Here is a 13,610-nt window from a genome sequence, read left to right on the forward strand (position 1 = left end):
GAACTGGAAAGTACAGCTCCACAAACCATTTTTCAGTTTGAAAAGTTAAATTCATAGTTATTTGGGTTGAAAAAAGACATATTGTATTTGCTGCTCCAGAATATAAGATGCACCTAGCTTTAGAGACAAAAAACCAAGGCCAAAAATATATTATATACACTAAACCTGGTGGATTCATGTTACAGGAGCGTCTTTTAGAAGTTGTAAAGGTCCCAAGGATAGCAAGGGCAAATTGCTCAGATAAAAGGCACAGACAGCTTCGATAGCTCATGGTTGTGTCCTCCACACTCTAAAGATCTGGCTGGAAAGTGTAATGGTTAAGGGCTCTGCCTGTTCAGTAAGCCAGCACCTATTCAGTAAGGAGGTCTTTGGGCAAGACTCCCTAACACTGCCTACTGAGTGCGCTCTAGTGGCTGCCTCATAAGCGCCTTGAGTCCAACAGGAGAAAAGCGCTATACAAAAAAAGGAATTATTATTATCTGTACACATGCTCAACAATCAATGTCGCGTAAATGACTTCACCTGCGACAAAGAGTCTTTCCGACGACGTTGTCCACACTCCGATATTTCAAATACTTTGCATGCACGTGGATGCAAACACTCTGTAGAACAATGATGTTATACACAAGGTTGACCGCTCGATATCTGCCCAACAGTCGTCTGCGTTTATCTGCCAGATGGGTCAGGCAAAATGCCCTATATCAGTTTTTCAGCTATAAATTTTTTTTTACACAATTGTGTCGATACTGTGAAATTTTTTGCTCTTCGGCCATTTCAAACGACTTTTGTTGAGCATCTGCACATAGCTTTAGTTATAGGTTTTGGCCGACACTGAGGTTTTTCTTTATGAAATGGCCGTGAGCTTTTTCTTTATGAAAGGGCAGTGATAAGGTTTATCAGACAGAGACACACAAACACACACACCGAGAACGAATGAAGAACTGCTTTCAATGTCTGTTTAATCACCGTCTTTACAATATAAAACTCTGGACCGGTCTGCTATACGCTAGCGTTACACTTTCGTATCGCACCCACCTCCACAGGGCTGTGGTAAAAACATACAACAAGATAAACTTTCTTTACTTTTAAACATTCTTTTAAACATTATAATAAATACATTTTTTTAATTTTCCCATCATTTTTGAAAAGTCACCAAAAAATGGAAGTATATTACACAGAAAAATGTTTACAGGATACCCGAGGTGGGGGAAAAACAGGTTTACCTTTTGCTTACTTAGGGCTTATCTCAGCCCCCCATAGTTTATAAGGACCCTCCCTCTGTGTCCCCTTCATTGAGCTGATGTCCCCTGAATTCCAAGACTAGCTGAGCATGCACTATTCCAGCTGTGCACCCCCTTCATCGTGCTTCTGGCCGTGGGAGCGTGATCAAGAATAGAACACATATTCCTGAGGAGGGCAGCGGCACAACAAAGATGACCTGGAGGACACAGAGAGACCTTATAGAGTACAGCGGGCTGGAAAAAGCCCCAGGTAAGTGAAAGTAACCTCACCCCCCAACCTTAGATTTCCTTTAAACTTTGTAGCTTCTGTCCAAAAACTAAGGCATGAACATAAGATTGCAAAGTGGATGAAGCTTCTACTTAATGGGTTTTAACCTTTTCATAGACAATTTATTTAAAGTATTGCAAGTGTTCCAGGCCAATTTATTTTAGCACATTTTTTAAAATTTGTTACATTTCCTTGCTACCAATTAGTACTGCTGTAATGTTGTCACGAGTGGGCAGTGTGAGACAATAACAGAGGACTTCTGCTTTCAGTTTCTACATCCTCTGCTAGTTGAGAGACATCAAAGTATTCCAAGAATTTACAGCACAATTAGTTCTGCCGGTCAAGAGGTCGAGACAATTCCTTTGAAGGTTTTGGTGGAGAGTATTAAGAACAGCAGTGTATCTGGATTGCATCAACAGCTTAAACAAACCCGTGACTGCTTTTTTTACTTGGATGTCCACTCCACACGATGAATGAGATGCTAACAGCCAGTCCAAACATTTCCTGCAGATTTTGGTCAAATTCCAAAGCTACATACAATTAGCATGGACGCTAGTATTAGCATTGCTCTCTGACTTCTACCAGCCAGGTATCGGGTGGAGGCTGTTGTACTGATCTACCCACTGGTGGAAAATCAGCCACAGCTACATACACACACCGGATAAATGTCACCTCCAATCTTTTGCGATCATTCTGGGTGACAGTTTCCCAATGGTCACTTTTATTGCAGGAGCCTCTCTTTGCTTGGTGAAGGGGGGAGGTGGACAGGCAAGAACAGCAAACCAAAGTTGGTCAAGATTTTCCAATTTGGCCGATCTCTGCAGAGGAGACCACTGACATTGAAGGACACCCCAAACAATGAGTAACTTTTTGGTTTTGGGCGAGACCAATCTAGCATGACTATAACGTTATCCAATACACAGCTGGGTCTCTCGCCTTTTCTTCTCAATGAAAACACACATCAACAGGGCACATGTCAGATCGGAGGCAGCCATGTTTGCCAATGGAATAGAAGTATTTGCTCAGCCATCACAGTGATCACAATGAAATGGGCTCCTGACCGGCTCACTGAGCTCTGCTGCGGCTTGATTGGTGGTAGCGTGCAGCGGGCTAACTGAAATATACGCCCTGGCAGGGATAACAGGTCCCGAACAGGGAGTAGATTTCAATTAACCTGGTCCGGAAGCTTAACCAAAAATAATGCGATTTGGCAACACATGTGCCCTATTGAGCCATGTGAAGTATGACAGAAGAATAATGGGTCATCTTGAAGTGGAGCATCGCACAGGGTATAAGTCCTCTGTATTGGCGGGATTTAGAGGGTGGAGATGAGACTGAAGGGGTGGAGCTCCAAACACCACAGTTGCCCAAATATACAGGAAGCCAGTGTGGGCACTTACCTCTTGTTTTCTTAACATTGAATATTCTGTTTAAAGGGTAATACAGTCTAGAAATACGATAAAATATATGTCTCCCAACTACTTATTTCACATACATTTATCCTACTAATCTTTGTCCCAGAGTAATGTTATCCATGTACTTATCCTATCCCTCACACAGGTTATATAGTAAAACTGATAATAGAAGCCTGACCATTTTGTTTGATTATCCAGTTCAGTTGTTTAATGATTAAAAAGCAGCCTGCTGATTACAATCAGTGCAGTTCACATAAAAAGCTTCTCTTCTGCTTGCTTAGCAAACTGAGCCTCATCATCTACTCTTTCTACATCAAAGGACATAATTCCTCATTCCAGGGAGAACAGAGTTATGCTGGGAATACACGGTTCGTTTTTGCCTTCGTTTAAACCTTCGATTCGTTCGGTAAACGAATCGAGTGTTGAAAACGTATGTGAAAATAGTCATAATCTCATTATAGTTTCGATTAATAGACCCCAAAAACGAACGACTAGTGATCGAACATGTTTGATATTATCTCTCTTTATCCATCTAATCGAGCCATTGGTAGGCTTGATGGCTGTTCAGATCGATTATATATTCGTTTATGCTAGTCCGTCCCTGTAAAAAGGGATTTTCGTTTCGTTTCTTTGCAGCCTTCGATCATTGGAAAAACGAAACCATCAGAATCGAAAAAAAAAGACGAAACCGTGGGTGGTGATATTAACCGTATGACCGATTATTTCGGGATCGAAAAGGACAAAAGGCACAATCGAAACGAAGGTTTAAACGAAGGCAAAAACGAACCGTGTATTCCCAGCATTAGGCATAGCTTCTGCCAGCACAGTCATGTGATAAGGCTCCAGTAGAAAGCAAAAGTGAATCTATAAAGTCAGTTTTTAGGAGTTTTAATAGTGTGGCTGATCTGTTGGAGCAGAAGGGAAGTTTCAACTGTGATTTACCTTCAAGGAGAACCTTGCCCTTTAGTAACAACAAGGATTATTTAAAAAGACAAATCAGCCTAGTTAGTATCTATAATGCATGACTTCAAAGTGAACCAGCCACAGACAGCCATTTGTAGTAACATCCACTCTGAAAATGCTTTTACAGTGAACTTTTACAAGTCTGGGACAGCAGTCCATCCTGTTATTTATCTGTATTGCCTTTAAAATCAGTGTCAGGATGGAAGACCCCAGTGAGGCTGTCTAATATAAACCCCATGTTGCCAAAAAATTCTCTCCAGTATTAGAATGCAATTTATAAAGCTTTAGTTTTTTTTCATGTAATCCGGTCAGCACTTTTGATGATATTAGACAGCATTAACAGTGTTAAACAGCCGACAAAGAGCCCAACACTCCAAATAGATAACAAGGAAGACAAGTTAATAAAAAGGATAGACAGCTGTTTCAGACGGGGCAACTTCACGGTTATTACCATTTTACAGGGCAATATGCAATTACAAATGTTGATGTCACAGGTCCTCTTCAAGGTCATGTACTTTGCAAGCTCAGCAATATCTGACGGCCGCATCTTCCTCCACCCAAAGCTAAATAATCAGCTATGACTGGAGCTCTCCTACACATCATGCTATAGTCAGTACTGAGCACCCGAAATAGTAAAACATGCAAAAAGAAAATGCGTACATTACAGGAGAAAGCAGAGGATCCACACAAGGTTTACGGGACAGGACGGGACTAAATTATACAGGAGATACTTAAAGTGCTCATGAACACAGACCGAAGTGTGGTTAAATGTATTAACATTACTCCCTGTTCATTAATGCAATATATTTGCATACTTCATTTAATTCAGTTTCAAGCATGTCACCCCAGTACAGACAATATAAACTGATCCGCTATGCTTTAACAGTAAACCTTCTACGGTGTGTGTGCTGATCCCTACATGAAAAAATGTGTTCTATGCTGTTCCCTCTCCACCTTACACCTAGGAATTGGTCAACAAGATGTAAATCATTTTGAGTTGATGCAGGATTATGCAAATGTTCCCTTCAAATTTATGCAGCTTGAAAATGGACCAACCAATGTTTACCTCAGTAGGATTTGATTGGTTCATTTTCAAGCTGCATACATTTGCATATAACATTTGCATAATCCAGCATCCACTCAAAATTATTTGCATCTTATTGGCCATCCCTACTCACACCTCTAGACCGTCTCCTCTGAGCTCCTGATCTTCCCTGTATAGATTGTTATCACTTCAGCACATGGTAAGGCGAGTATAGACCAGCCAAGGGACAGCCCAGTGAGAACACTGCAGTGAGATCTATGGCAACGCATAAAGAGGAACATCACTGAATATAATTTGTTGATTAAATTGCTTATTTTTTTTTTGCAATATTCACTTATAAACCATTTAAGTCCATAATTGCCCATCATAAAACCTTCCCAGACCTGGTTTTAATGCTGTCATCTTTACTGCTGGCAAGGCGGATCACTGTGGGATGTCCTTATCCCGGATCTGTGTAGCGAGCAGTGGCATCAGTTGATCTCCCAGAGTGCTCTGGGGCAAGATGCTACATTACATCATAGCATAGAACTCTGGACCCCTTCTGGTTGTGTAAAGGTGTGAGAAACATAAATTTAAAATAAATAAACTTATTAGTGAATTTAAAAACTTTGTGCCTGTGCATAACGTACAATTATCTATGTATAAGGGGCAGTAATACTGCCTTGTCAATTAAGGGTGTTCTACTATTTGCTTATGTCACGTGGAGAGAGGCTACCCAGAGTCTGCATCATGTAGGAAGTGGCTACCCAGAATCTGCATCATGTAGGGAGGGGCTACCCAGAATCTGCCTCATGTGGGGAGGGGCTACCTAGAGTCTACATCACGTGGGGAGGGGCTAACCAGAGTCTACATCACGTGGGGAGGGGCTACCCAGATTCTGCATCACCTGGGGAGGGGCTACCCAGACTCTGCATCACGTGGGGAGAGGCTACCCAGACTCTGCATCACGTGGGGAGGGGCTACCCAGACTATGCATCACGTGGGGAGGGGCTACCCAGACTATGCATCACGTGGGGAGGGGCTACCAAGACTATGCATCACATGGGGAGGGGCTACCCAGACTATGCATCACGTGGGGAGGGGCTACCCAGACTATGCATCACGTGGGGAGTCTGAAAATATTGACTAGTGTATGGCCAAGCCTTATACTTGCATTTCACTTTGCTGCAGCTAAGGATACAGTTAACAGTAAGGTTACCTTTTGCTCCATAAGGGTTAAATATCTCCTGTATAGTTCAGCTGAGTCTATCTAAAATTAATCGTTCAGGTAAGTCGGCGCGTGTGAGGGGGGCCAAATCATCTACCAGCTTCTTAAATCTCTCTCAAGCGAACCACTTACCTCCAGCCTCGGCTCTTGACTTTCGGACAATTATATCTCCCCCATCCTTCCAGAACCTTTAAGAGCTAAAACCAATTCCGGATACAATCCCATTTGAACTTGGCAAAATAAATGATTATGATATATTCCGATTCTGATATTTTTTAAAGTAAGTGTAAAGACAGAAAAAAAAGTCAGATACTTACCTATGGAGAGGGAAGGTTCTGGGTCCTATAGAGCCTTCCAGCTCCTCGCTCGCTCCAGTGCCGGCTCCCGTTGTGTGTACTCAATCAATTGGTTGGATACACGTCTGTGAGCCCTCTGGAAGCTTCGGAAACACTTGTGACACCGTGTGCTACCAAAGATGGGCGGCTCCGTACTGCGCATGCGTGACATGCTTACACGCGCACATGGGTAGTACGGAGCCACCTGTCTTTGGAAGCAGTCAGGGACATGAGTTCTTCCGAAGCCTCCCAAGGCAGAAAAGTAAGCGGGGTGATGGCGCTGGAACGAGGGGTACAAGAGAGGACAGGGAAGGCTCTATGGGGTCCACAGCCTTCATTGTGCATAGGTAAGTATCAAACTTTTTTTGGCTTTACCCTCACTTTAAAAAGGAAGTCAGCAATGCTATATCTGTCCCAAAAATAGCATGATGTATATCACTTATACCCAAATCACTTTACAAATGCATGTTATTAAAAGTTCCTTTTTTATTTGTCCGATATAGCTTTGTAGACAAGCCAGATTCTGCTTCCTCCATGACAGTCCACAAGGGACAGGGACTCAAACCTCAGTTTTGTACAGTAGAATTTCGTTATAGTAAACTGATATAGTAAACCTTTGGCTATAGTAAACTCAGTCTTCAGGTCCCAGCAAATGCGTCTGTATAAACAATGTATGACCACTTCTGATATAGTAAACTACATTTCCTGGTCCCTTGGAGTTTACTATAAAGGGATTCTACTGTATTAGTCTAAAACCCCTTTGGTTTTTCTGTATGGAGCATTCATTTATAGGGAATATTCACATCTGGAAGGATATCAGAATCCCACTTACCTATTCACAATATACTGTTGGCCACACACTATACATTTTTCCCCCTCCAATTAGACAAAAATTGTATTTTCCATGACACTGCTATCAACCCGTGAATGACATCACGCGATCGGGAATGGCGGCTCTTGGTGATGTCAAGGGGGTGAGTTACCTTTAAGGGATTTTTTTAAGTCCACTAAAGCTGAATTATAATGAGGACCTGTGCACACCAGACCACTCCATCCACTTCACCATTTTATCACTGCCGCTCAGATTCTGACTGTTCCCTATGCCTCTTACTTAGGATTTTTCCAGACACTACCAGAGAAATTAGTCCTTGGGGGCTTTTTGTACACCAAACTGTGGATCGTTACCATATTTGTATAGAGGCATCTATTGAATTCCAGGCATGTCCGTTATATCTTGCAGCAGACTGGAATGGAAAGGCAACTTTTCATAACAGTTATAGAATGCCTTGTATTGCATCGACATGTTATCCATATAGGTTTTTAATAAAAGTCCACTAACCCCCTCAGCAACATTCGCAGCTGACTTGGAGGGTACAGCATCTCATTTGTTCAACCAAAAAGGATTTTTATGATAAAATAAATGAAAATGTAAACATATAGGGCGAGATCCCTCATTGTGCACCCAGGATCTCTACATAAAGGTCTTCAGGAACATGTAGAGGGGAGATAGAAACTTCTGTACACAGATCATCCTGAACATGCAGCGTAACAGGCCTAATCATGGATATAGGGGACAGGAAGGGGTGGAGCTATCCAAGTAACCCGTCCTACTCCAGGTTCTTTCTGAACAACATGTAGAGCGATAAACCTTGTCAATGGCACAGAAATGGGTGGAGCTGGGACCTTCTATACACAGGCTTTCCTGAACATGCACAGGGATAGGCCTCATCATGGACTCAGGAATGGGTGGGGCTGGGACTTTCTATACATAAGCTTTCCTGAACATGCAGATGACTATTCCTTATCATAGACTCAGGAAGTGGGTGGGGCTGGGACCGCCTACACATAGACTGAGGGATGGTGCTAATAGTATTTAATGGTGTTGGGTTTTGTGATATTATGTGTTTGCCCCTTCACAACTTGAGAAAGGCCACAGAGGTAGAAACTGTCACTGCCTGTGGTGCCGATCCTTCAAGTTGATGTTGCACAAGGACCCTGAGGTACAAGGGTGAGGATCTGGGCACACGCTTCAAATATTGGGTCTGGTGTGTGCTCCTGGACGCACATTTTCTGAGAAATGTCCCTTGTCATGGACTCAGGAAGGGGAGGGGATAGGACCTTCTATACGTAGACTTTCCTAAACATGAAGAGGAATATCCCTTGTCAAGGACTCAGGAAGGGGTGGAGCTGGGACCTCCTATACATAGGCTTTCCTGAACATGCAGGGGGCTAGTCCTTGCAATGGACACAGGAAGGGGTGGAGCACGTATCTCCATATAGAGTTTTTCCTGCAAGAGTCAATGAGAGATCTAAGAAGCCGGTGGATGATTTAACCCTCTGCCATCCATCCAAACCAACAACTCCACCAACGTATCCGTTTTGGCCGATCTGCTCATTCCACATTATTGTACGCTATAATAATACATCTTCTTGCATTGTAAATATAAAAAGTAACTGCTTAGTGTAAATATGGGAACCAGAAACCCTCCAGCTGTTGGTGGACTACAAGGGACTGCATACACTGACACAACATGCTGGGACTTGTAGTCCCCATTCAGCTGAATGGTGGACAGTTTTCCCCGCCTGGTAATGTCCGTGGCTTCTGTTTCTAGCGTGGGGGTCCAGACACCAGAGGACCTGTTGCCGGAGAAGGTCCATCTTCTTCCAGCATGTAAAACCACCCCATGATGGAAGATCCCAAGGAGGTGAAAAAGAAGATAAATAAGTAATTTGCTAGTTGTGCGCTGTAGAGACTTCTGGTAATAGGACATGAAGGCCGGGATTCGGGGATCATGCCATATGAAGAAGTTTTTGTTCCCGGCTACAGGCGGTATTTGTGATTCCTCGGATGACGGTAAAAGTAAGGGCTGCATATTTCGCTGAGGTACCAAATTACCAGGACCGGAAACCTCACTTCTTCTTCTCTGTCTTTTCCTTTTCTTCATCTGCGAAGAAAAACAGCGGGAACATTCCTAGCAGGCAGCCAATCGCCACGCCTATTGCTTTACCCTGCAGAAGACGGGGAAAAAAAAAATAAAAAAAAGATATCACATATTTGTTAGCTGGCTTAAAAATGACCAAGTGATTCAAATACATGAGCAGACCGAAAAAGTGGCAATTAAAGTGCACTGAGTCCTATGTACCTAAGTGGTTAAACTACAGGTCATCTTTGTGCTACGTTTGTAATGCCCCGCAATAATCAGCAGAACTACAAACTGACACCAGCCATGGAGACACAGTAATGTCAGCTGCGTATGAGCAGACAAAAGTCCAGGCTAGGAATCATGGAAAGAGTAGTCTTGTGCCCAATAGCCAAAGTAACAGGAGATAAAACAAAGAAGACTAAATAGTCTAAGGACAAATATCAATAAACATGTATTTTAAACTGGGATGAGAATAGCTTGTTCAGGAGTTCCTAAGTACTGCTGTATATCTCCACCTGCTTATCACTTCCTTTAGTGTTTTAAAAGTGCCTAACTGATGGACAGGCGTTGGACCAGTGAATCATGAGGGGAGGAGAGTAATCCCTCTCCCTACATTTGTTAACCCTGTGTGTGATTTTTAGCTTTTGCTTGTGACGGCAGGTCTCACTAGATGCTGATTTTCTCTGTGAATGAGCTGTATAACATGAGCACAGATAACATGTGAGGCTGTCAGGGAGAGCTGAAGTGTCTGATGAGAACTGGTGTGCAGCACGAAGCAGAAAGAAATGTATGTCTTATCTGCTAGTAAACAGTCTATGTAAAAAGCCTGCCTTGGTGAAAGGTTTCACACAATACTTATCTTTCCCTATCAAAGAAATATAGTCTGTAGTCTTCTGAGCGATGCAGAGACCAGCACTGGCTGTGAAGTATATTTCAAACAGAAAAAGGATCACCTCCGCTAGTGGATGCAGCTAAAATCTACACAAACCAAAGTACGGCTATTGGCTCTGATTTTTAACATCAAAAGTAGAAACTTGCTTACACAGCTATTAAAAAAATATGTAGACGTTACTTGTACATTGTGGTTTTAGAACACTTGCTTACTGATAGTTGTCTTACCACTTCAGGACCAGACTTATCACACCCAAATGATCTATATATTGTTTTTTTTTTCAGGACAAATTAGGCTTTTAGTGGGTGATATTTTTGTTCAGTAACTACCTTATTTTCTATGCATATTAAAGAGAAAATAAGGGAAAAAATAGAACCCCCCCCCCCCCCACTATTTCTCTATTTACATCCATTATGGAGCGCCACCATAGACCGTAATAGGAATAACGGCTTTAGCGGCACAATGTGAGTAACTTTGGAGCAGTCAGAAGACTGAGCTGAAGTTACAATTAAAACACTGTAATTCGGCCTCCAGCAATTGCTGGAAGCTGAATTATACAATTCCCAACTATTCACGTGGACCTGGAGGGGGAATAGTAATTAATGCCACCGGGACTTGTGCAGCAGCAGGATAAGCCATATACCGGCTGTATCCTGTGCCCAAGTCTCCCAGCGGCGATTTCATATGTATGCTCTATTATACCTTTACAATAAACAGCGCTAACTATAAGTTAAACCTACAAATTGTATTTGCTTATCCATCCTGTTTATTACAACCTTTAGATTATGTTCCTAGTAAATTATAGATTTAGATTTTTTTAGATTATGTTCCTAGTCTGTTTTGTGTTGTTTTGCTATCTCATTGTACATTATCGAATATTAGAAGACCAAGGCACACATATTTAAAGGAAACATCCAAGCTAATAAAAAAAATAAAAATGCACTTACCTGGGGCTTCCTCCAGCCCCTGGCAGTTTGTCCTGTGCCCTCGCCGCAGCTCCGGTGGCTCCCGGTGTCCTTCGCTGCAGAAGCCGAGGGCACAGGACGGCTGCCACGGGCTGGAGGAAGCCCCAGGTAAGTGGATTTTTTTTTTGCTTGGACACTTACTTCAAAAAGCCAAGTACCTAAGATAACAATATTTGTATTTTCTTTTATATTCCTTCACTTTTTACAAATCTTTTATTTTGGTACAGAAGACTTGAAAATTTAATTAATTCAGTTTGTGACTAAAAAGAATACACAAGACATGGGCCTCAACCCTAAAACACTAAAATCTATTCTACTACTTATCACAGTTAAAATGTTACTACATATGTCTATGTCCCAAGTTTGATCATTATTTTGAAAATGACTTATGTTGGATTGAGTTTGTCCCTATCTACTTTTTATGTCAAGTGGGTCCAAGCTTTAAAAACACAACTAAATGTATTCTACAACTTGTCACTGTTAAAATGACACCACATGTGCCTGATTTAGTAACAAACTGGTCGTGCAATCTTCACAACAAAACTGGTTGTATATACAAGTCCAGTTGACATTAAGTGGTTAAAAGAAGGGGAAAGAGAGCACACAGAGGATGCAAAATACATGTTAAAGTGAGCACACAAGTTTGAAAGTGGGACAAGACAGAGATGGAGAAAGCAAGACAGTGTAATAAAGTAAAGGAGTGAGGAAAAGGGAGCAAGTAAGCTAAAAAGAGTTTTTCTAATACAGAAGAACATAATATTGGACTTTAAATCTCAAGCATTCCCTTTGGTCCTCTCTTTCCTGAGTAACTAGATCGTTGGCCTGGACCATTCCCATGAGCCTCCGGTTTTAGCAGTGCATATGCTGCGCTTGCTGTGCAATGCTCTATAAACACGTTGTGTCCACATATCTCTGGGCACAGCATTACTGCTCTGGCAAACGCACCGAGAATACTGGAGATGTCAATTATTTATACGCGGGAGAAGAAATATACAAGTCTCTCTGTACAGTCTGAAACACAGATAATCATCATACACAACTAATACTATAATCTAACCAACGCTGCTGTATAATCTGACGTCACTATACTGCTGTATAATCTGACGCCGCACTGCTGTATAATCTGACGTCATGTTGCTGTATAATCTGGGGCCACGCTGCCGCAGAATCTGAGGTCACGCTGCTGTATAATCTGAGGCCACGCTGCTGTATAATCTGAGGCCACGCTGCTGTATAATCTGAGGCCACGCTGCTGTATAATCTGAGGCCACGCTGCTGTATAATCTGACACCACGCTGCTGTATAATCTGAGGCCACACCGCTGTATAATCTGAGGCCACGCTGCTGTATAATCTGACGCCACGCTGCTGTATAATCTGATGCCACATTGCTGTATAATCTGAGGCCACGCTGCTGTATAATCTGAGGCCACGCTGCTGTATAATCTGAGGCCACGCTGCTGTATAATCTGAGGCCACGCTGCTGTATAATCTGACGCCACGCTGCTGTATAATCTGACGCCACGCTGCTGTAGAATCTGACGCCACGCTGCTGTAGAATCTGACGCCACGCTGCTGTAGAATCTGACGCCACGCTGCTGTATAACCTGAGGTCACGCTGCTGTAGAATCTGACACCACGCTGCTGTAGAATCTGACGCCACGCTGCTTTAGAATCTGACGCCACGCTGCTGTAGAATCTGACGCCACGCTGCTGTAGAATCTGACGCCACGCTGCTGTAGAATCTGACGCCACGCTGCTGTAGAATCTGACGCCACGCTGCTGTAGAATCTGACGCCACGCTGCTGTAGAATCCGACGCCACGCTGCTGTAGAATCCGACGCCACGCTGCTGTAGAATCTGACGCCACGCTGCTGTAGAATCTGACGCCACGCTGCTGTAGAATCTGACGCCACGCTGCTGTAGAATCTGACGCCACGCTGCTGTAGAATCTGAGGTCACGCTGCTGTAGAATCTGAGGCCACGCTGCTGTAGAATCTGAGGCCACGCTGCTGTAGAATCTGAGGCCACGCTGCTGTAGAATCTGATGCCACACCGCTGTACAATGTGATGCCACACCGCTGTAGAATCTGAGGTCACGCTGCTGTATAATCTGAGGCCACGCTGCTGTATAATCTGAGGCCACGCTGCTGTATAATCTGAGGCCACGCTGCTGTATAATCTGACGCCACGCTGCTGTATAATCTGACGCCACGCTGCTGTATAATCTGACGCCACGCTGCTGTAGAATCTGAGGTCACGCTGCTGTAGAATCTGAGGTCACGCTGCTGTATAATCTGAGGCCACGCTGCTGTATAATCTGAGGCCACGCTGCTGTATAATCTGATGCCACGCT

At 43.1% G+C, this 13,610-nt stretch overlaps 1 protein-coding gene across 2 annotated transcripts in view; it reads right to left on the bottom strand.

Annotated features, from left to right (window-relative positions):
• Nucleotides 1–942: 942 nt before the first annotated feature.
• TMEM65 (transmembrane protein 65) overlaps nucleotides 943–13,610 on the bottom strand; it is a 128,054-nt gene continuing 115,386 nt past the window's right edge. For both annotated transcript variants that reach the window (XM_068238004.1, XM_068238003.1), the window contains one exon: nucleotides 943–9,483. In XM_068238004.1, the coding sequence (XP_068094105.1) occupies nucleotides 9,385–9,483 (99 nt within the window). In that variant the 3' untranslated portion in view covers nucleotides 943–9,384. The remainder of the gene's footprint in view (nucleotides 9,484–13,610) is intronic.

Source organism: Hyperolius riggenbachi, chromosome 5, assembly GCF_040937935.1.
Source record: "Hyperolius riggenbachi isolate aHypRig1 chromosome 5, aHypRig1.pri, whole genome shotgun sequence".
In the NCBI taxonomy this organism is placed as follows: Eukaryota; Metazoa; Chordata; class Amphibia; order Anura; family Hyperoliidae; genus Hyperolius; species Hyperolius riggenbachi.